Source organism: Emys orbicularis, chromosome 10, assembly GCF_028017835.1.
Source record: "Emys orbicularis isolate rEmyOrb1 chromosome 10, rEmyOrb1.hap1, whole genome shotgun sequence".
In the NCBI taxonomy this organism is placed as follows: Eukaryota; Metazoa; Chordata; order Testudines; family Emydidae; genus Emys; species Emys orbicularis.
This window is the reverse complement of record NC_088692.1, coordinates 9,404,661-9,428,672: the sequence shown is the minus strand read 5'-3', so window position 1 is coordinate 9,428,672 and position 24,012 is coordinate 9,404,661. Positions and strand designations below refer to the sequence as shown.

At 52.7% G+C, this 24,012-nt stretch overlaps 1 protein-coding gene across 1 annotated transcript in view; it reads right to left on the bottom strand.

Moving 5' to 3' along the window:
• TNRC18 (trinucleotide repeat containing 18) overlaps positions 1–24,012 on the bottom strand; it is an 88,231-nt gene that overhangs the window by 44,819 nt on the left and 19,400 nt on the right. Inside the window, exons 3-5 of the mRNA XM_065411812.1 lie at positions 12,971–13,126; positions 8,380–8,505; positions 5,202–6,995 (exon numbers count right to left, since the gene is read on the bottom strand). Coding sequence (XP_065267884.1) covers positions 5,202–6,995; positions 8,380–8,505; positions 12,971–13,126 — 2,076 coding nt within the window. The remainder of the gene's footprint in view (positions 1–5,201; positions 6,996–8,379; positions 8,506–12,970; positions 13,127–24,012) is intronic.

Here is a 24,012-nt window from a genome sequence, read left to right as displayed (position 1 = left end):
CCGTCTCTTTGGCAGCTGAAAATGGGATAGAACACTGGCTAATAGCCTCTCGGGCTGTTTTCTCTCCTTGGCGTGTCCCCCCACCAGCCTTTTTATTTGCAGAGCTTATATTTTATTTTATTTTTTGCCATCTATATTATTTCAGATCTACTATTTATAGCTGGGCTTTTATTTTTATTTTTTAAACCAACCCCAACCCCCCCATTCATTCTTGCTTACAGAATTTCCCCTCCCATAAGGGGACGGCCCCTTTTCTGTACAAACCAGCGATTGTCCCTGTCCGTGAATGCCCATTTTGTCCATCTATATGAACATGACGCATGGAGCGCATACAAAATTCAATCACTTATGCACAGAGGAAAAGCTTAGGCCTGTTTCCTTGGCAACCAATGCCCAGTACTAAATACCTGCATTTTACTTGCCAAATACTACAGATTAGCCAACTAAAGCCTGCTTTCTCTTTCTTAAAAGGTCTAAACATTCACGCACCGTCCACTCAGTGCAAGCAAGCTAATGTTATTAGTAGAATCTCTCTTGGCGCACAAGGGGAAAGGAGGGTAGAGAAAGAAAAAGAACGGCCTTGTTTTCTGTATGAAAGCCAATTCCATCACTTAGCAACAGACCCGGAGGCCTGTTAGAATTCAACCTTTGTTTGCAGCCTTTTAGTTTGGCTCCGTAAATTACATTTAACGCAGGCTGGGAGGGTCTGGGTGCCTGAATGGCTTAACAAACAGCCCCCCGTGTTGGCTATGAGGCCTTCTGATGGCTCAAGCCACAGCAGAGGAGAGCGTGGAAAGACCCAAGGGGTCTATGGGAATGGGATGGGGGGGGGGTTACAGGGGAGGAGGCTGCTAACAGAGAGAAAAATGACTCTCCAGACAAAGATTTGGGCTGGGGTGTGATGGCCAGGGTGATGAATCTCTGCTCCTCTGGAGAATTAAAAAGCTAAGCTGAATGAATGCGTTTGTCTCACTCAGGCTCCCTCAGCACTGCCAATCAATCAATCCCAGCTCAGACAGGAGGTCTGACATGGAGAGTACAGGCGAGGCGGCGGGCTGACAGAGGAGAGGTGCCAATAGGAGGAATGGGGAGAAGCGGTGACAAGGTCAGGGAACCTGGCGTTTCAGGAACACAGGGTGCCCAGGTCTGACTGGCGGGTTCAGAGGTGCTCACAGCTGGGAACTGCTAGGAGGTTACTCCCTCGAGACTGGAATTTCTGCATCTCCGCCATAAATTCCCAAACTGCAAATCCCATCACTTTCCTCCCTCTGCTCTGGAGTACCGACGCCCTCCCTCGATCAAGACGCATCAGCTCGATAACCCGCACCCCTTCGGCACGCTAAGCTTGGGCGCTGGGCCTTGGTTGTGTTAATGGGCCTGACACAGAGATCAGAACAGGGTCAGTTCAGTTGGCAAAGGAGTAGTGTGGCTTTATAACCCAGACGCTTCCGCCTCTCAACAAAGCAGGAATGGGTTCAAAAAGATGTTAATTCCCTCCTTAGCTGAGTTCCCACCTACATATAAGTGAGCCCCAACTCTCCCTGCCAGGTTCTTGGAGCCATTCCCCCCTGAACCAGGCGTTCTTTCAGCAGAAGTCCTGACAGCCCCACGCTTGTTACCCCTTGTTGTCTGCACTCCCTTGGGTCTCTTTTTGTTGCAATGAGGGCGGGGTGGAGGGGTTATTACAATATTTGGAGCATCTCTCTAGAAGTGTATTTTAGTGTAAGATGCAGCACCCAGAGACCCTGGAAACACAAGGTCATTATCCCCTCTGACCTCTCTATTCAACTGCAGGAGGATTGACTCCAGTGCTGTTCCCCTGCGCTGACTGTGTGTTTACTCTATTGGGAGCATGCGTCCCAGAGATGCCTCAGTGCTACTCTAAAATGCACTCGGAGAGCAGGATGGTACAGGCAAAAGCATCCACAAACATTGGGGAAACGATAGAGCAGAAAAGAGAGAATCATTATGGAAAATAAGGTTCCTAACACGACAATATCCTTGGGAAGCTAGGTAAGGGCAGTCATGGCCGCTCTACATGACATTGCATCAGCTTAATTTACATTGTTTTTTAAACTGATTTAGTTAAACTGGTGCAAGCCACTTCTTCACCCCAGTAGACGCTCTGATTTTGGCTTGTGTAGGTTTAGCTTAATCTGTTTTTTTAATACCAGATACAACTAAAATCAAACTGAACTAACAAAAAAAAAGGGACCTACACCAGCTTAACTAAAGTGATTTGAAAAAGAAAAAAAGAAAAAAAGAAAAAAATCCTCACACCTTCATTTAAATCAATTCAAGTTTATGTGATGAGAAGGGTCTGTGAATGGGTGCGTCCCCCACCCTCGATCTGGTCCCCTTACTTTGGAAACACAAGTAAATGCCATCATTAGAGCTGCTGGGGGCGATTTCTTTTTCCCTGCAAAAAATTTTGACAAAAGACCCCACTTTTTTGTAAAAAGTTTTCAATAAAATTTTTCAGGGGTTCATAAAAAAAGCCCAATAACTCTTGGATTTCTGGTCTTTGGCTGCTGAAAACTGAAATATTCAGGGCACAAATTATTTGGTTTCACTGAAAATCCTGCCCCCCACCCCACCCCCATCCACACGAGCTGAAATTTGTCTGTTTTCAGTGACTGACAGCCCAAACATGTTCAGTTTGGGGATGAAAAACCTGAACATTTTTGTCAAAAACATATATTTCCCAGAGAAATTTCTGTTCTGATGAAAAATTTGTTTTTTTGTCAAAAAGATTTCAAATGAAAACTCTAGACCAGCTCTAATCATAGCAGACCATGAAGGGTATGGGCCTGCCAGACACCACTAAATTCAATGGGAAGACTGGTATTGACTTGATCAGGCTTGAGACAAGGCCTTATCTGAGCAGCCTAAATGTTCCTGCTGGTCCATGCCAGAGTCAGACTTGAGTTGCTCTTTGCTTACTGATGGGCCTTTGGGGGTAACAATGGTTATCTTCCCTCTGGGCTCTATCCCATTGCTCCTCCTGTCTGACGTGCACATGAGGCTACTGGCCGTGACAGTGAAAGCATGGGGTCTCCAGCACCAGGAAGCTCTCAGTGGTTGTGTCGTATCTGGAGGAAGGTCTTCATCCAGATAAAACTGGGATAATGCTGGTAGGTAGGGAAGCAGTCGGCCAAAGTGGCCGAGAGGATCTCAGCCCCTCCACTAGAGTTGATGTCACTAAGGTTAGCAATCCTCCTGCAGTTGAATAGAGAGGTCAGAGGGGATAATGAACTTTCTGGATGTTCACGCAGTGGCTGGGAGTGTGAGAGTGCCAATGATCTGTCCGTATCAAGAGCTGCAGCCTTTTATTCTGGGCGTTACGGGAAGCCTCGTGATGGCTACCAGTGCCTTTGCCACGCAGCGTGGATTGCTACAACGTACTCGACAGGGGGCAGCTCCTCAAGGGCATTCAGAGGCTGGGCCCCAAAATGGCTCTCGGTCTAGGGCATCTTTTGCAGAGGGTGAATCACACTTCCATAAGCTATGCTTGGCCTCAGACTTGTTTTCAGGTGCCATTGGATGGGCTGGTTTCAAGCAGCTAAACCCTAAAAGAGCTGGGGGCTTGTTGCAGAGACCACCTCTCTCCCAGTGCAACATTGCGGGAGGCAAGATCAGCCAAGGCACCGGAGCCGACAGCTCACCGGGGTTTTCCATCAGGAGAGTGGCCCGTTCTGTGGAGCAGGTGGCAGCTTGTACAACAACCAATGTGCTCTAACCAATACCAGCGACCCCCTCGTTTTCATGGGCACTCAGACTGATCCCAAAGCTTAACCAACTCCCTTCCCGCTACCCCTCCAAAACTGAGCCCATTAGCTTCAGGAAGGGATTTGTCATTTGTTTCATGCTGCACACACCAACAGGTGTGCTTCCCAGCCAGATTTGGGTTGCACAGCAGCGGCATCCAGTGGCCAGTTGGACCAACTGCAAGTATGAGTTTTCAGAGGTTCGCTCTTAAAACGCCCTGCTTCTATTTAAAACAAGGCCCGAGGTGTGAACTCAGTCAGGCAGCAGCCCCCGCTGGTGATCTCTGCACCTCGGAAAGGTGAAAGGCAGTGAAAATCAAATAGGCGGGGTGCTAGATTTAAACGGAAACCTGTTAAAAATGATCAGAGAAAGTGTGTGTGTTTCTGTGCAGCGGGGGGAGGAGGCAGGCACCCCACAACCATGATGCGGGACAGAATGAACATAAGAAGCCTGGTATAAAAAGAAACTCCACAAGTTAAATGAGGAATCGAATGGCAGATTTGCAGCCCTCTGGCTTTAAAGCCGTGCAGCTCCATGTCTGTCCTTCTGACTAATACCAAATAGCCAACCAAGAGCCCAGCAGATGACTGCATTTAGCTCCCAATCTTGGGAGAATCTATTCTCTATCTGACGCACGGGGGGAGTTACATATGCAAACCCTCCCTGAGCACCCTTAGTCTAGCTGAACAGTTACTTGAATTCAGTCTCGTCTGGCTTGACTAATGCAATGGAGCAATTCGGTCTTAGCAGACAATAGCTACGTTCAATGTAGTCTCTACCCTGAGCAAGGGCTGAATTTGGTCCTACTCCGTTTAAACCCGTTGTAAATCCTAGATTGAATAATGGGTACAAGGTGCACCCATTATTATTGGACAGTGGCAAGTTCCACTCTGTAAGGCTCTTTCAAGCCAGGTGCAGGCACCTGCTGGCCTAGGATGGGGAGGTGGGATCCCAAGAATGGGAACCGCTCAAGCAGCTGCAGCGCAAGCTGTCCCTGCACCTCACCCTGCCAAGGCCTTGGAGGCATGAGAGGGGAGGATTCCCAACGCCCCTTCAATCCCTGGCCTCCCGCAGAGGCTGCTCATAAGGGGAAGTTGGCTACTGAACTCAGCTCCTGCGGTACAGCCAGCAGAGGGCAGCTCTCACTACCATGCTGGCTGACCTCCTGATACTGGAGAGGAAAGGCTCCCTGGGCTCTAACCAAGCCCCTGAGCCAACCAGATCCCCCCAACCAAGCAGCGTCTAGGTTTTAGCTTCCTCTGCTCCCACCCTGTTCTCATTCACCCCCACTCCACAAAGGCAGCCTAGAGAGGGGAGCCCAGATCAGCCCCGGCATCTCGATACATCCTTCCCCTCTGGGCACACCCCAGCATGGCAGAGTTCAGTCCCACGGGAGGGAGCTCAAGGCTCTCAGACAGACCCCAGGGTCCTACCTTTTATGCTGCTCAGGGAGAGGGAGCGATCCCGGTCAGCCAAGCTAGGCCCCACTTTGCTGCCGCTGTTGTCCTTTTGCCGAGCAACCGCCACCGCGATGCCCACGGGCAGGTGCCTGACCTCCACCTCGCCCTGTGACCCAATGCTCTCTCGGCCAAAGGACTTGGCACTTTCTGGTCTCTCCAGGTCTCTCTTCAACTGTTTCCCGGCTTGCTGGGACAGCAGCTGCTGGATCTTGGAGGTGCCCAGCTGGGCTGAGTCCAGCTTCATGTTGCCAAGCCCGCCGAAGGGGCTCTTCTTGCCATTGCTTTGCCGAGCGGTCGTCTCCTTGGCAAAGCTGCCGCTGTACTTGATGAGGCTTTGCATGGCAGACCCTTCGCTGTGGGAAGTGGGGTGCAGAACTTCAGACGTGCCCCGGGACCCTACCGCTGAAGACCTCTGCAGGCCACTGGGGTCGAGGTACGCCTTCTTGACTTCCTCCTCCACCTGGCTGACGTGGTGGTGCTGGGCGGCCAGCACGGCCATCTGGGTGGTGGCAAAGTTGCCCATTTCAAAGGGCTTCCACTTGTGCTCGGGCGGCTTCAGCTGCCGGTGGTCCAGGTGTTGCCTGGAGGAGTCCAAAGTGCCATAAACCTTAGCTGCTTCTTTTGAGCCGGCCCTTTGGAAGCGGTCTCGTTCGCAGGCGCGGTGTTCTGGCTCCGGGCACGGCCTCAGCAAGCCCTTGGCGGCCAGGAACTCCCTGCTTTCCGGAGAGCCCAGCCCGGGCCGGTTCAGAAAGGGTTCTGAAGCCACTTGCCTCTTCAGCGCCATGGAGTTGGCCCTGATCACGGACCCCTTCTCCCTCAGGGCCTCCATCCTTTTGGCATCGCTGTGGCAAGAGAAGTCCTGGGACAAGAGCGTGCGAGAGGCGTCAGTGTGACCCCGCTCCGTGGGCGACTGCAACACACTCACTTTGCCCATGTCCTTGTCCTTCACTTTGTTGTCCCGGGCCTGGGAGGCAATCTGGATGGGCCCGTTCCTCTCATCGTAGGCCTCGACCGAAGGCACGAAGGTGGGGGCGACGACTTTGTGCTCCCTCCCGGGCTCCTTGGCCGGCGGGAAGATGGTGTACATGCTGGAATGGACAGACTGGGGTGGGAACGCAGAGGAGGGCGTCATTTTCCCTGTCTGGGAAGGGTGAGGGGAGGGGCAGCTGCAGGAGATGTGCAAAGCGCCTCCCGGGGTCATGGCGGAGTCGCCCCTTTTCAGCCTGTCCGAGTGGGCATGAGTAGAAGGCCTCATGTTCTCGTCATGGCGGTTGGGGTCCTTGGCACAGCGGTCCTGCTCGCTCCCGAGCGCTTTCAGCATGGGGTCCCCACCGCCATTGCAGTTGTTGAGCGAAGAAGTCTGCAGCGGATTCTTGGACTTTGGTTCTCCGCTGCCGGCCCCCCGGTTTGGCATGTGCTCGGCTAGGAATGGGGACAGCCGCTCCCCTGCCTTCACCGGCTTCTCCAAGCCAGTCCCTTTCCGGTCACTGTCGGGTTTGGCTTCCTGGGTGAGATCCACCACGCTGCGAGGCCGGGGCTCCTCTTTCGGCTTGCCATCTTTCTTGGGGAAGTGTAGGGAGAGGTCACTCCGACAGGCCCGCTCCTTTCCGGGGGCGTCTTTCAGGCCCTCCTTGGAGCTCTTGTGCAGGTGCCCGAGGTCCTTCTCACGGTGCACGGCGCTTGGCGCGTGGTTGGCCGCTGTCCTCGAGACCGGGGCTTGGGGGTGCAAGGCAGACTGTCCCGCGTGGCCGGATAAGTAAAACCCATCTGCAAAATGAAATGGAACAAGATTACCTTGGTTTCTCGCCACTGCAAACTCCCAACCGCGACTGCTCCCATCACAAGCCCAAAAACTCTAGGCTGTGACTCACGAACATGGGGAAAATGGGGCCAGGCCAATATGGGATGAGCATTTAGATGCTCTTGGCAAGGGGGCAGGACAAATCCCAAACCTTTAGTCCTTAGCGTTAGCAGAGAGCCAGGATTCTAATGGGGTTCCCAGAACACGTCCAAGCCCCACCAAATCCCAACCATCAGACTGAAGGGGAGAAGGATCTTGCCAAGAATCCCCCCTTGATCACAGCACCTCTGTCAAAGACAGGCCCCCAGGTCCTCTGCACAGCGGTGATGCAACGGAGAAACTGCCTGAGCCTTTATGGGAGGTACACACGAGCCTCTCTTGTTCTGAAGGGTAGGGCACCATGGGCGCACCAACCCAAGAACCTGCTGCCACAGAGTGTCTGGCTCATACGGAGCCTGGGCGAAGGGGCTGAGATGGGTTAACTACACTTGTGAAGGGTTAATGTCGCTCATTTGATTGGTCAAGATTCTTCTGGGGTCTCAAGATACTTTTCAAAATCAGCCTCTCAGCCTCCTTCCAGGCTCAGCTCTCGGAGCATCACCCAGCCGGCAGCTGTGGTTCTGCATTTTAACTCCAGACTGAGCTCAGCTGGGACCCTTCCTGTCGCCCACCATTAGACAGCACAACCCCCTTAACCCTTTGGGGTCTGGGACAAAGTTCCAATGGTTTGACGGCTGGCAGGTAGCCTGGTAAGGGGTCACGTGGGACAATCTAGGGCGATGGCTGCCAGGTCTGAGGTCTCTCCCTTCTAGGGAGCAGGGGAAGGGAAGGAATCAGCAGAATCTAAGGGCTGACTCTCTCTGGCTGCTGGGCAGAGGATCTCCGGACACGGAAGAGCATGCTGGTGAAATCGGATGGCCACCATGGGAATCTGCCCTAATTAGAGCCACCGATGACCGGCCACCCAGGGGAAGCCCCCATAAGCTGTGATTTGCACCGCAACAGCTAACCTCCATTTCCAGCAGTGGTTGTTCCACTGGTGCGCAGAGCATTTGACCTGTCGGTGCTGGTGGTTCGCACTGGTGCAGCTACGTTAAAAAGCAGGGCAATGCCTCAGCGCAGCCACGGTCTTTAATAAAATCACCATCTTCTCCCAGGGAACACCCCTCCTGTTAACACCTGCCAGGCTTGGGCCCCCATGCAGGGAGCGGTAAGGAGGGTGGATGGAGAGGTCTCTCAGAGGATGGAGATGGGGAAGGAGCGGCGAGGATAGAGAGGAAGAGCCCGTGCCAGTTGTACGGAGAAGGACAACAACCCCGGTTCCAAACACACCGATGCAAGCAGACTGACCTTTCTGTGACTCAAAGAGGCTATGCTGACCCAGCTGGGCCAGGAGGGGGCTACCGCTGCGGGGGGGCTCGAGGTGGCTCAGGGGAATGTACGACGGGTAGAGCCCATTGGGCAGATGGGAGAAGCCTGAAAAAACAGAAGAGGAAACATGTTTCAGAACAGCCGGCTCCCTGTGTTGGAACAAACCCCGCAGAGCTACAGACTGTTATGGCTGGCAACACACACACACCCCACCACCACCACGCCAGAAGAGGCGGCTTTGCTTGAACAACCCATTGCGTCATGCCAGGCTGCAGGGTGCTGAGAGTCAGACTCAGACTCCAGGGCTCTGGAGCACCATGTAGATCCTCCCACCAGAGGGCGCTGCCTGCTGCCCCGATATTCCCCCTTGAAGTCGGGAACATCCGTGGCTACAGATCACATGGCCTTCCTGCACCAGCTGTATCGCCATCCTGCTGGGATGTAAGCACTGCCCCAGTCCGTAGGCAGCTGCAGGGAGCGATCAACGTGTCAAAATTTGCAACAAAACTCCCCATCGCAGCAATCCCACTGTTGTGGCAGCAATATTGTTGAGAGAATCCATAAAACAACTGATTTAAAGAGCCACAACAGAATCTGAATGGAGACAGACAATAACTGTAGCCTGTGCTCAGAGCAGCATCTGGATGACCTAGTTAATATTTCAAATTATTTAGACGCTATTCATGATCTTTTGCTATGTATATATTTACATAAGGCACACTGATGAATTGGCTATGTGCACCATTGCCACCTACTGGATGGAATCAGAACTGCTTAATTTTTGTGTTACAGCTTGTTTTTCATTAGTTTCATTTCTGGTTTTCTTTTAACAATTTTTGAGTTCTACGTAGCTGTCAAAAAAAATTAGCTTTGTCTCTGTATATACACGTAGTACTGTTTCAAACAGCACTACATTCAAGCACACTAGAGCACCTTTAGCGCACACCAGCAGGGTCTACACAGCTCAATGAATGTGCAACACATTACTGTGCTTTAGAAATCACACCCCCGTAGTCCACATTACTGCTCAGTGTAAACAAGATCTTAGAGACAAGTCTGGGATCAGGAACAGCACCTATGTAAACAAACTGCACTGGGAAAGGAGTGAAGTCAACATAAATTGAGTAACTATTTCTGGTATTTTTCTGGTGCGTATTGGATGAACAGCAATTTCATTTATTTTGTACTGGGGGTGTTTATTGGTTAAAACCCAAAACCCCAAGCCCTGGTTATAACCCCTATATGGCTCACTCCTAATGGAGATCTTTCTTTGGCCCAAGCTCTTTTCGGAGCAGGATGACCGGAGCTTTATCCTAGCTGTCACTGTGACGTTCCAACTGGCTGAAGTGCAGAGCAAAGAGACAATTGCTAAATCCCAGGTGGGACAGATTTGCTACAGTTCTATGCATAATTATATAAAAACATTGCACGTACACCCTTTGCAAGCCATGAAGTGTTCACACAGGAACATTCAGACTATGTGTGGACAGCGAAATGTACCTTTTTATTCCATGGGCTGGAGAGAGTTGCATAATTCCTGAGCACTAGTACAACGAGGAGATTTATTCTAGATTAGTGACTAGTATGTTCATCTAGATCATGCCGCCTTGTCAGGAACTAGGGTAAGGAACAAGCCAACCCTGGGAACAAATTACAGCTAACTTAGATGGGACTGAACGTGTCCCATCTGGCAGGGCCCATGGTTACAGTAAGGGAAGGAGACCCAAAACCATTTCCCTCACAACCTACCGCTTGAGTCTCAATTCCACAGCTGCTGTGTGCAAAAAACCAACTGAAGACCATGGGAGTTCTGCACACAGAGCAGAATCAGTCATGAGAACACGGACATTTTTCAGAGCGCAAGTCAAGTGAAAGTTTGGCAACACATGGGAGCAAATACTCTCCACGCATGCGCTCCAAAGTGGTAAACTCTCAACTTCACGGCTGACCTAGCTGTCCCCACCAGGCATTTGCCCAGGCCTTCGGGGACGGGGGGAGGAGGGAGACACACAGGATCTAATATTTGGGGTGGCGAATCAGCATGGGAGTGGTGCCAAGAATGTGTTGCAGAAGCAGCTGCTCTGAGGGGTTACACACAGGGCACCATTCCATGACCCACTGTTTCATTTTCTTCACTGCCCACGGTCACCTCTACACAAGGGCCTTATCCAGGCTTCTTTCCTGAAGCTCTCCCACTTGATGCAGTTCCACCCATGCAGGACTTTCTAGCAGCCTGTCCACACTGGTGACTTCGCTAGAACTCCCCCTAATGGCAGCCGTGGTAAGAAATTAAGAAAAAAAGCTAGTGTGGAACCTTGGGAACCCGAAGACCTGACACCTGACGTCAAACACAGATCTCGCTGCAACCCTGGAGAGGAATATGATTTAGCTGCTGGGGTGGACAGGATCAAACTGTCTTCCAAGCCCAAGTAAGTGTGTGTGATTGAAGCCTGGTTCTAACAAGGGCTGGGGATGTTTTCTGCATTGGCTGTTGAACATGGCTAGTTTTTCAGCACAGATCTGCCCTATGGGATCACATCAATCCAGACTATAGAACTGAATGAGGGCAGTGGCCCAGAGAAGGCTACTTCACCTTGATCCCCCTTTCCATGCTGAGGCTGCAAAGGCAGTTTCAAGGGCATAAGGCATAAGCAGAACCTGGAATCAGTTTGCTACTTGCTAGCCACTTGCTGAATTTCCTGAATCACACATATCGATTCCCCCTCCCTCTATGCATAACAAAACATAACATCTCAGGCTTTCTACGGTCCCCCTCTCTATGGCAGTCACTGCATCCCAACTCCTCCCGCCCAGTTCTCTCAGTTCAATGGCTTTGTCAAGCCAGCTGATTGAAGCACTGGAGGGGTTGGCCAGAGGATTAGGGGGAGGGCAATCGCGTGTGGGTGGAAGGTCACAGGTCAGGTGAAGGCCCCTTTCAGTCACTCCCTCTCCCCAGAGGGATGGAGGTTGTTACTGATGTTTTACACCTGCTGTCACGGTAACCGAAGCAAGGAGCAGAGTGGCTGACAAACCAGCCTCCTGTGCATGTTCAGGACCCAGGAAGCATCCCCAGGCTCTGGTGCACTGTAGGAAAAACTCCTACGAGGGGCTCCGGGGCTGGGGGACAAGCCTAGGACTCAGCACTCGGGAGCCCAGAGGGCCAGCACCTCACACCAGGTCAGAACAAGGGAGGCGATGGGCGCACAAGGCGGGGATCTACTCGGGAAGGAGTTCAGGTGACCAGAGCAATTCGCAGGCACTAAGATCTCCCCTCTGCCCTGACTTTATAAGGGGAATCCATGCACTGGTGGGAAGACACCATGAACACACACCAGCCAGGGGGTACCTGGCCCAGGCCAGAACACGGGGCTCACACAGCAAAGAGGGGCTGCGACGGGACCCCCGCTCCAAACGCTCCGAATGTTGGGGTGCTTGAAGCCGGAACCAGGCTCTGAATTTTGCAGATTGGCCCCTATCTTTATAAGGGACCAAGGCAAAACCCAGATCCAAACAACCTCAATGTGTACGCAAGACACAGATCCCAACTCTGCCACTTGAGCCCCTCTCTAATGTCTCTAGCGCTTCGGGTAACCCTGAGCACAGCCCGTCAGACAGGTGTGCATGACGCTCAGACCAGCAGGCAGGGGGCAGGTGACCCGCCCAAGGCCATAGGCAGCCTTGGCGCTGGGTTCAGACCCCAGGAGGAGCACCTAGCTCCCAGGCCTGGGAATGCACCACTCAGCCAGGCTCCTCTCTCTCTCACATTTGTGGAGGATCCCACTGAACTGCTGGGCACAGCAAGCCTGGTGATCTGGGAAACATTCCCCTCCTCCCCTTTGCCAGGGATGGAGAAGTCCCAAATCCTGCCCAACCAAGCCAGATCATAGCACCGGGTTACATCAGCAGCAGCCAATGGGGAAAATGGAGAATGAGGACATGGCGAGAGAACTCTCTTTGGGAAGGGGGATGCATCCATTGCACACCTGTGTACACACACGCACATGCAGCTTCCCACTGAACCCCCACACCAACCACAAGAGAAGACACAAGGAGGGATCTAGAGGTCGGACGACTGCTTAACACACGTTGCTCCTTTTGCCGGCCGTGGCCTCGGTGAAAGGCACCAGATACCTCGCTGGCCCCTGTACCATGTGGCAAGGCCCGAGGGAAGGGCTTTATTGCAACAAGCAACATACAGCTTACCCCAGCCACGGTCTTCTGCATGGGAAGGGGGCAACCCACAGCCATCTCCCCCTGGTGTCAACGGAGCGGAAAGCTTTGCAATCCAGCACAACGTCCTGGGCCAACAGACACCCCAATAGTCCCAACCAACTCTGCCTTGCTGCTCCTCCAGCTGATCGCTCGGCCCTAGCCCGCGGCAGCAGGGGCACTGCCAGCTTGCACAGGGGCAAAAAGCTATTACTGAGCACCTATGGCCACAAGGTGGCCCAACCCCGTCTCCCAACTAAAGGATGCTCTGAAAGCAACGCTCCCCTCCACCTGGCTAGGAGAGGGGGCCGCCCCAGCAATCAGCCACTGCCATCAGCATTCAGGTTCTCTCTCTCTTTACCTTCATGGGAGTGAGCAGCCCAGAGTTGCACCATCTGTAGGTCGGCGGGGGTGGGTGACCTGAAGGACAGGTCAGAGGGTAAAGGGGTAGGGCTTCCATGGGGCGTGGAGGAGGTCCCTAGTCCGCTGGCCACATACCCACCCAGGAAGGCCTCACCTGAATGGGAGGATGGAGAAGAAAGTCAGGGTTAGGTACCAGCTTTAAAGCAGAGGTTCTTTCCAGCTCGCACCCCTCCCACTGCCATCTGCTATGCCCCGGCGCCCACTCCCCTATTGCCCGCTAGCAGGCCTAATGAGAAAGCACTGCAAGATGAGCAAGTCCCTGGCTTAGGCGCATGTTCCCACTTGGTTCCCCCTGGCCACAAACCCTCGTGGTCTGTGGCGAGAGGGGATGCCTGGGCCCGTGCAGGGGGAGCCGGGCTGGCAGGCAGCAGCTCCCTAGTTCCCATCCCCAGCTCTCGTGCTGATTCCCTGGGCAAGTCTGCTTCCCCTCAGTGTCCCTCGCTGTCACACGGGGGCAATGAAACGGACCTGCCTGGTGGGGGCGTTGCGAGGACGAGCGCTGGTAGGACGTAAACCACGCCAAGAGCGGTTAGCACAGGAACTTGGTGGATGCAGCTGTGTCAGCCCAGCCGAAAACCCCTTTGTCTTTGCTCTGCTTTCTAAACTGTAGGGGGAGGGCTTGGCCCGGGGACTCACCAACGAGAGGGGATGCGACTGATCAGACGATTAAACACAACCAACCACACAAACCACACACACAACGGGGGCAAGGGTTGCTCTTTGCTCTGAGGGACTGGCATGGCGGGGATGTCGGGGGAGGCAGACATGCCCAGCCAGCTCTGGTTCGGGTTAAAAGTCCCCAGAAGAAAGTCTTCAGAAAGGATCGCCCAGAATCTACGCAGATCCACAGCGAAGCCACCTCCACCAGGACGGGTGGTGAAAGATCCAACCTGCCCCTCTGGTCACATATTTCAAACCCGCTGAGAGCAGGGCAGCCGCCGAGTTTTGTCTTGCGGGTTATTTCCGCCAGCAAATGTAGACCCATCCCCGGAACATTCAGCATAGGTGCTAAGTGAAATGATGGCAGAGGAAAAGGAAACATTTGCAAGCTCCCCCCGCGCTTAGAAGAGGCCAGAGCCTCCCCAGGCAGGTGGCTACAGCATCCAAGCCAGACTATGCACCACACGCCACTGGCGTGCGCCCGCCTAAGAGGAACTCCTCCACCCAAGCTCTGATGTGCCCAGCACTTCGAGGAATCCCACACCCGCCGCAGCACAGCTTCCCCCCGTCAGACAGAGGCTGCCATAAGGGCCGGCTAGCAGGGCACGGTCAACCAGCTCCCCGTGATAGGAAATGCTGGTAGATGGGCGAAAGGCAGAACAAGGCCTTTAAAAAAAATTTTTTTAAAAAAAGGCACGTACCCAGAGATAAAGCCTAGAGGCAGATGTGAGAGAAACTGGACATCAGCGAGGGTCACTCATCCCCCACCACTCTGGGCAATCAAGCCTGTTGGCCCCGTGCTCCGTTCCACGCAGGCTTCTTGCTAGTGACCCAAACCACAAGACACCAGCAAGACACGGCCATGCAAGGTGGAAGCAGCACTCAGGACGCACAAGCCATGGCCCACCAGATCTGGTGCAAGATGGAGCTCCTGGAACCAGCTGGGAAGCAGCATGCTAGCCTAGATATCCCTGGTCTCGGGGCGGGGGAGGGCAGAGCCAGCCACAGAGCCAGTGCAGGGAACCCACAGATGGAACAGTTCATGCACGGAGAGAGTGTGGGGAGACACCACCATGTGCTCCAGCGATCCCTTCCCCTCAGAAGCCACAGACTCTTCGCCGGAAGCTTGGTGGCCTCCGAGGCTGTGCAGGAGATTAAGTAACTTTCCCCCTGCTCCGCACGTGTGCACAGATGCCGCCGGTTGGCCAGTTATGGGGTTTCTGCCTCTTATGAAATACTGCTAACGGCCGATGCCGCGCAGGCCTCTCGAGCAGCACTTCTGATGGATGGACATGTCGGCGGGAAGTGGGGAGACCAGAGAGGGAAGTGGCGCAGGCTCGAGCCAAGGCCTGCAAGGAGCAGATGTGCCCGTGCCACGAGAGCACCACCGAGGAAAGGATCTGCCCCAAAGCTCTGTCTTCCCGAGGCCGCCACACCTTCCCCAGCAGAAGAATTACAGCAACATCCAGAGAGGGGCTTGAACTGGCAACTCTGAGAACCCCTAACACCTCGAGAGCAGCAGCTCTATTTGCTAGTGCATTGACAGAGCCCACAGGGAGTGGAGGCCAAAAAAACCCGTTCTCCTCAAAGATCAAGCACTCCACACTGCGGAGACAAAGCACCAAGGAGTGAATACCGAATTCCACAACAGCTACGTCGGAAACCCGCCTCTGGATCACTGTTTCCTCTGGGTCAGAGCCTGCCCTCCTTGTCTCACTCTGAGGTTAGGGCCAACGGCTGTAAAACAGGACAATACTTCCTGTCTGCCCAACCAGCTCCGAAAAATACTGCAACTGATCCGCTGTGTGTGTGTGTTTCTGTCCGTCTGATACTGCCCTCTGCTGGATGAAGCTAGAACAGCTCAACAGTGTGTCCTAGGGCAGGCCCTAAAGCAGATTTGCAGATTAAGCAGTAAGAGACTGTGGTTTTACAACAAGAGGACCCAAGATTTATCCCTGCTGTCGCTGTAAAGTTTCTGGCATGCACAACGTGCAGCAGAGAGAGCCAGGACGCTCCACATAGCCAGGGACACGTCCCCTCCCGCTCCCCCAGTGAAGGTTTCCCTCTCCCCTAGATCGCTGTAAACAGCAACTGGCATGCGAGATGGTGACACAAACAGCTCACTGGGCTGGACGACCAGTTAAATGCTAAAAAGCTCCATTTCCCAGCCGAGGAAGAAAGAGAGAGGAATCCCAATACATAGCCGGCGGGTCCAGGCCGCGAGGTGTACTAAAGGCCAGGGTTCGTCTCATGCCTACACCACGACCTGGACAATGAGCACTAGAACTGGTTACATGCAGTCGCCTGCCAGCCTAAGGTCCTGCGCCACTTCCATTTCTGGTCTCACCCTCCGAGTTAGCAAGGGACCAGGCATCTCTTATCCCCCGAACCATCAAGGCTACTGGGACTCAGTTTTAGCACAGTTTGGATCCAGCTCCCAACACCCCAAGGTTCGGGGAGATGGGGAGGGTTCAGGTACCTGAGAGTTGCGTTCAGACCTATCTCTTGTTATGAGCGAATAGAAAAGGATCCATCCACCTTCTACAAACTTCCTGCCATTCCGAGCCGAAAGATCCTGCATCAAAAGGGATCACAAAGGATTCTAGGATCAACATGCCGGAGCACTGCATGGACCATAAGGTAATGGGGGGATCCTGCATTAGCAGACCCTTTGCTTCCCCTCATTCCGATCTGCCACCTCAACATTTCCGGAGAGCTGCTCTTCTCTGGGTTTGCAGACTCCAGATTTTCTCTCAGAGAAAATGGTGGTTTCAGTGCACAGTGCAATGGAGGAGCTCAGGCCACCTGGAGCCAACCGAACCAGCTCAGGGGGGCCGCTTGGCATTTCCACCTCCATCGTCTCTCACGGTGCTAAAAGGCTGGGACGGGTAATGGAGGAGCAGATGCCGGAGTGCGTCCTCAGAGCATGGAGACATGAATGGGGAAATATACAGCCCTGCAGTTAGCCAGCGTTCAGAGCTGCAGCCAAAGAGAGAATCTGAGGCTCCAACAAACTGCAGAAAATATAGCACTCATCTATCAGCAAACACACATCCATAATTCATAACCCCCCGTGCATGCAGGGTGCAGAGCCCGCAGCTCTTGGGCCAGGTGGTGATAAGGACAGGGCATTCCTTATACACTCTAGTATAACCCCCTCCCTTCCCAACTTGGGACATGCACCTCAATGAAATACCTTCCCTCTTTGCCCTCCCCCCCTGCCCCCCCCCCCGGGCAAAGTAGCTCCCACACGTTCACTATTTTTACAGAGTCTAGTGAGGCACAGAGAGAGCCACACATGGTGCCAGCTGCAGCTGTGCAAAGGGTATGCGGGCGTCCTTTGATCCAGCCCTGCAACGCCCCTGGCTCTGCTACCCCAGCCCCTACCCCCTCCAGGGCAGAGACTGCAAGTTGTTCCACCATATCGGAGAACTGTAGGGATGCGACAAGCGTCTTCTAGGGACAAGCAGGGGTTTCAGCCAAAGGGCTAGAGAATGACAGCCCCCTGGCTGAGTTCCCTCTAAGCTACACCGCCGGACAGCAGCCTATTAAGCACCACGCAGGCGCTCAGGGCTGCTGCAAGGAGAGATGCCTCTCCCCCAGCCCCGGACCTTCCGCAGCCGGGGAAGAAGCGCCTCTCCCCGCCAGCCCCAGCCCAGCCCCGGACCTGCCGCGGCCGGGGAAGAAGTGCCTCTCCCCGCCAGCCCCAGCCCAGCCCCGGACCTTCCATGGCCGGGGAAGAAGCGCCTCTCCCCGCCAGCCCCAGCCCAGCCCCGGACCTGCCGCGGCAGAGGGAGAAGCGCCTCTCCCCGCCAGCCCCGGACCTGCCGCGGCAGGGGGAGAAGCGCCTCTCCCCGCCAGCCCCGGACCTGCCGCGGCAGGGGGAGAAGCGCCTCTCCCCGCTAGCCCCAGCCCAGCCCCGGACCTGCCGCGGCAGGGGGAGAAGCGCCTCTCCCCGCCAGCCCCAGCCCAGCCCCGGACCTGCCGCGGCAGGGGGAGAAGCGCCTCTCCCCGCTAGCCCCAGCCCAGCCCCGGACCTTCCTCAGCCGGGGAAGAAGCGCCTCTCCCCGCCAGCCCCAGCCCAGCCCTGGACCTGCCGCGGCAGGGAGAGAGACGCTTCTCCCCGCCAGCCCCAGCCCAGCCCCGGACCTGCCGCGGCCGGGGGAGAAGCGCCTCTCCCTGCCAGCCCCAGCCCAGCCCCGGCAAGGGGAGAGGCGCCTCTCCAATTTATCCCCATCTTTCCTGAAACGTGGCTCCCAGAACTGGACGCAATACTCCAGTTGAGGCCTAATCAGCGCAAATGGATTCCTTGGATGGTAATATGGAAGCTTATTGTTACTTCACCGACTGCCAGCCCCCCACCCATCTGACACCCATCTCTGAAGCGTCACACCCACCCCAATCTGCCCTTTTCCTCCCAAGCACTTGGGTAACCCACTTGTCTGTTTCTGTCCTCAGGAAGAGCCAGGTGAGTAGGGTTGAGCTGGGAGTAGAAAGGAAGCAGCAAGCTTATTTCTGACCCCGGCAGGCTCGCATGGGACAAAAACACGTTACACACATCGCCTGAAATCCGGCCTCCCAACTGGCAGGCCCAGCAGCAGAGCCAATAACAGACCCCACATAAAGAATTTGCAGAGAGAGCAAGACCCCCAGCGACAGAGACTCTAGAAATGGGCAGCTGAGTAATTAGCATGTCCATAGATCACTTTACCGAAAAGCAGATTCTTCGGGCAGATTACCTAATAGAAACCATTTCCCCTTCCCTGTCTCCACTCTGGGATACACTGGCGTGCAGCACCGCAGAGCTCAAAACAGCAGCTACTTCACACTCCCACGGTAATGGCTCCAAACAGCTGAGAGACAGATTGCAGGACAGTGTAAATCTTTGCCACCTCCTCCTTTGTCTCTCGGGTCAGTTCTAGTTATACTTTAGGTACCGAGGATGTTTGACTCCGTGCCATACGCAAGGCAACAGGGATACCCGGGTGCCAGCACATTCAAGGCTGAACTAAAGCCCATCTCATCAGCTCCTTGCTAGGGACTGCTCCTGTTATCCTTTGCACTTTGGTACCAGTCTGCTTCCATATGGCTATTCTAATAGCTTCTGCTATAGCCCTTCCTTAGAAGCGCCACAAGTTCACCAGCCTTTGCATGCCAAAGTCCCCCCCAGAGTCTTGCTTCATCCAACGCTGCCTTATTATCAGCCCATGTCCCACGGCTAACGATGGCTTCAAAGAGTTAATTTGTGGCATTGATCCTGCATATCCCCTGGAGCGTAGTGACGGTTTCAATCACAGCCCCTCGACACAGAGCCAGGAGACCAATTTAACTCAATGTATCATCTTCCGGGGGGCTCTGGAGACTGCCGAGATCTTCCCGACATAAACGAACTGCGCGGCTGAGCAGGAGGTCTCACGTTCTTAGTCTTTGGTGCTTCAAGCTTTCGTCCCTTTGCCGCCAAATTGCACCTGCTGAGCTGGTGCAAGTTAACAGCCCTGCATGGACTCCTGCCTTGAATACACTGGGGAGTCTGGACCTGTGCCATTTAAAAATTCATCTTGCTCAGTACGGACTATTGTTTTCACCTGCCATGGTATGGAAACAGCAAGTCCCTTAGTCAATGGGTGGAGAGGTGGCTTTGTTACCCAGCATGCTCTGCAAGTACTTCTGCATCAGTTATCCCTTCTTACAACACTCTCCCTCGGTGACCCACCGCAGATACCCCCGAGCCTCGTACGCCCAATGTCTAGGGCAAGGCAGAGGGGGATTCCATAGACAACAAAATCAGGTTTTTGCTACATAAAAGCTCCAGCCTTCTCGCCCCACAACCGACACAGCTAATGAGACTCCCATGATATTTTGCTGGTTCCCGGGTGGGAGGGGAAGCAAGACACACCCATTGACATTGAGGAGGAGAGGAAGAATGATCAGGTGGGTAGGAATGCTAGCCCGTGACCTGGGTTCAGTTCTCCACCTGTGACATGGGGATAACAGTGCTACAGCATGGCCCTACCTCACTGGGCTGCTGGGAGGATAGATACCTTATAGACTGGGAGGTGGTCAGAGACTGACAATGGGGGCCATATAAGTACCATAGCTAGAAGTCTGCTGTGCACTAGCACGGCACCTCCCTTTTGAGGCTCTTGACGTGGCCACGTATGGTAACAAACCTGTGGCCACCGAGGACTACAGAGTCGTCACTACAGACACTACGGCATGGCGGTGAAAACACGAAGAGAACCCAGGTCCTCATGGCCTCAATGAGAATCGCCATTCACCACTAGCAGAATGGTGCCTCCGATAACCGGCTGAGCGGTGTCTGATTCCCTCCCGTCAAGGCAGTGATGTGTGCACACACACAAGCGCATTAGCCAGTTTGTTAGAGTGTTATGCCCATTTTACAGATACAGAAACGGAACACAAGCGGTTAAGGGTCTGATTTCCACAAGTGCAGAGCACCCCCAGATGAAGAAGTCAGGCCTTGCCCAAGGTCCCATAGGGAAGCCCATGGCAGAATTGGGACGACAACCCAGCTCTCCCAAGGCCTGGGCTCTACCCAGCAGACTATTGCTCCCCTAAAAGGAAAGATTGTTAGTGTAAAGAAGGGAAACTAACAAGCAAGAAGCTAGCTGTGAGGCCTGGGCCAAGAAGAGGGTCCTTGTGGGGAACGTGAGGACAGGAGCAAACGAGGAGCGGGAGGAGAAAAAGCAGCCAAGCCAAGCATCAACATGCGCTTCTCAGGCAGGATGGAACTGGGATCTCACATTCCATGGCCTTGGAGAAGGCCTGATTGAGCAACAGGAAATTTAAAACAGCTGAACCAGCCTTCCTGCAATCTGCCGAAGGCTTTTGTACCTTCCAACTCACCACCACTTCCCCATTCTTCAGTTCTCCATTCTGCCCGCAGCCAGCCGTTTGGACACAGGTCAAGGAAAGAGAGGACTGGGGCAGGCTCGGGGCGGGTCTGTCAGCGCCGGCATCTGCACTGAGACCTTGCAAGCTAGAAACACTCAGCTGCCTCTTCTTGCTCGGTGGCCCATTTACCTGAGTTGCCAGTAAATCTGTTTGGTATTGGATGGCTTTCCCTGAGCCTCTCTGGATTTACAGCACTCTCAGTCTGACTTCTATCTTGCTCCTCCCTTTCTGTAGGGAAGCAAGAGTTTTAACTAATGTCCCATGGCTCATCCCCAGTCCTAGCCTTCCTGCCTCGGTTTCCCAGTTTACTCCACACGCAGTGGGAGCTGCTCACGCCAGCTTGAGCCAATTCCCTAGACTCTCTTTGGCCCAAAAAGAGGAATTGGGGCATAATTCTAAGGCTAGCAATCTGGATTGCTGATGGGCACTCTGCCTCCCTTTTGGGAGCCGTGAAATAGACAGCAAAGGCTTCAATTTAGTATGACAGAATTTCCCGGCTGCCATCCCCCAACTCTCTTTCCAAACCACAAAGTGGCTGACAAAGCCAGCATCTGAAAGATGCTTTGTTGCTTTGATTGATCAGATTCCTTTTGCCTATGATGCTCATGTAGCCAACAACGGCATCACCCTTAGCGGCTAACAGCCAATCCCATGGAGGCACGTTCAGGGGCAGCAGAGGAGGGAGAGAGAACCAGGCCACTGATTAATGCCCATTGTTGACAGGGGCACAAGACTTATGCCAACCGACAGAGCCCAGTGATTGTAAAGTGGCTGCTCCTACAAAACACTCCCTTTCCCCATGGCAAACAATCAGCAGCTTGAACTATTTCTCTTTATCCCTGCAGCTTTGCTAGACTAAAGACCCTGACAAAGCCTGTTTGCTAGCCAGGGCGCTCTCAGCGAAGCCTGCTGTGGATGACTGCAATAGAAATCTTATTCCAAAGTCCCGAGATCAGAGGGTTTACTTTCACCTAGTTCCTCCTCAGCTTTAAAAATTCACCCCTTGGCTGCAGAATCTCAGCTTTTTTTTTTTGGGGGGGGGGGGGAGTGTCTAGTCCTTATGGTTGTGAAGAAAACCTTGAATATGTGAAACGTGGTTAAGTGAGGTCTCCTGAGGGTCATGGTCCTCCTTGAAAAGAAAAACCACAGATACAAACAAGCTTGAGCTTCAACTTTGTCTTCTTTGTTTACCAGGGACCACACACTGTCTGGAACTCTATGCAGCATGGAGGCATCTAGTGGCCAAATCGTATACTGCACTGAGTGTGCAAACAGCCTGAAACAGTAGCTCAAAGAGGTGTGAACCACCCACATTCATCTCAGTTGGGTGTTAATTCTAAAATATAAAGATGACAATGTCAGTGTCAACAATTGACTATCTCATTGCTGATGATTTTGCTAAAATTATCTAGTTAGGACTTGTCTATTCATGCAAATTAATCCCATACAAAGTAGGGGATAAATTTAAAGCAGATGAACTATTCCTGATTAACTCCATGTGTTGATGTTCTTATTCTGGAATAACTCCAGGTGTAGACAGGCCCTAAAAGCATTTAGCTCACAATCCCAATTCATCTACAAAACCTTCCCAAGTGCCCAATGCCCCAGCTGTCTCCTATCTCAGAGCTCAAACTTCCAGCTTCTCCCCTGACAACTTCACAGTTTAGTTTAAATAGCCTGGGGGCTACTGAGCTGACTGCATCCTTCACTCTCGTATTTAATTCAACAAGAACTTCTATTTTTAAATTAATCCTAACTGCCCCAGAATTTCCACCAGAGTGCTGCAGAATCGAGGGTGAATTTAGGTCCAGCCCGCCACAGCCTTGCTCTGAAAAACCACAAGGGGGTGCCCAAGGACACACATCAATAGCAAGCAAGTTTTCTTTACATTAGATCCATCCTTATATAGGACTTCAAATGCAAAAACCCCATACACCAAATAACATTTATTCCCTCCTTATGCGCCAAAGGTTCCATGTGCTAAGAGATGCATCCAGCGCAAACAATAAAAAATAAATTAAAGTCACAACCACTACACCAGATGTCACTGATTACAGAGAACGCTGCTGGAACATTGAACCAGCTAATCGTTGTTCAAATGCATTCCTTTTCTTTCATACATGCCATGATTCTCAAAGATTTGGTGGGACTGTTGGGCCTGGAAGGGAAAGCCTTTATGTGCTGAATGTTCTTCTTTGCTGAACATCCTTCTAGCCAAGTGCATAGTGAGGGATGGAATTTTTAAAGATTCACTTAAGGACACATGGAATATATAACTAGTGACAACTCTCTGCAAAAAGCAACAGATGAAGTGGGCATTCACCCACGAAAGCTTATGCTTCAATACATCTGTTAGTCTTAAAGGTGCCACAGGACTCTCTGTTGCTTTTTACAGATCCAGACTAACACGGCTACCCCTCTGATACTTAACTCTCTGCAAGTATCTGGAGAACAGAAACCTTCCAAGGGAGAAGGGAATTTTGAGAATGGCCCTAGAGCTAATGGAATAAAATTAAGGCAATTCACATTTTAGTCTGAATATCGTTGCTCCGATTCCTGACACTAGTGTCACCCTTCTGCCAAGCAGTAGCATATGTCCGAGGCCTTGCAGGTTGGCTTCCCAACTGGATAAGAAATCAAGGAAGTGGAGCCTGATTATATTCTAAGTGTAACTTGTTTTATTTATATATACACAAAAATACACCAGTCCTGAAACAGAGGTGGTCAAACAGCATACAGGGCAATCTCTTCTCCCAGGAATTTCAGCCTAGCACCAATGCCAAAGTTCTCAGAATGCAAATCAGCCTCAAGAATCGACTCTAATCAGAGCTGAAGGCGAAGAGCAAAACTCTTCTGCTGGTCTCACTGCTCCCATGCCATGGGCCACTGCATCTACACAGCACTTTGCATAACAAAATGTAACACCACAACCACATGTCTTCCCAAGACTGAACATATTTTTGCTCAGACACACAGGGGGAAAAAAAATACACCTTAGAAAACTATGTGTAACACGCCACCTATTGATACCTGCCAGAACAATATATTCAAGGAGAATCCTGCACTAGCAGCAAGATTTAGACAGAGGGGACCTAACTGATCTTTTCCATCTCTCTTAATCTGAATTTCTGTGATCTATTATTTTTATCCTCTGGTGCCTTCTTCCCTCTTCTGAGGCTGCAGTAACAATCAGCCACCAAACCCTATTTGCAGAGCTAAGCAGACTCTGATGGTGAGTGGACATGAAGGTAAACCAAACAGCTATGCATGGGATTTAACTTTTGAGATGATTCTTCAGCAGATCCCCTTTAAAGATACTGGCCATGTGCCTCAGAGAGTACAATGCTTCATTATTATTTGTATTACATAGAGCCTAGGAGACCTAGTCACAGACCAGGACCCCAC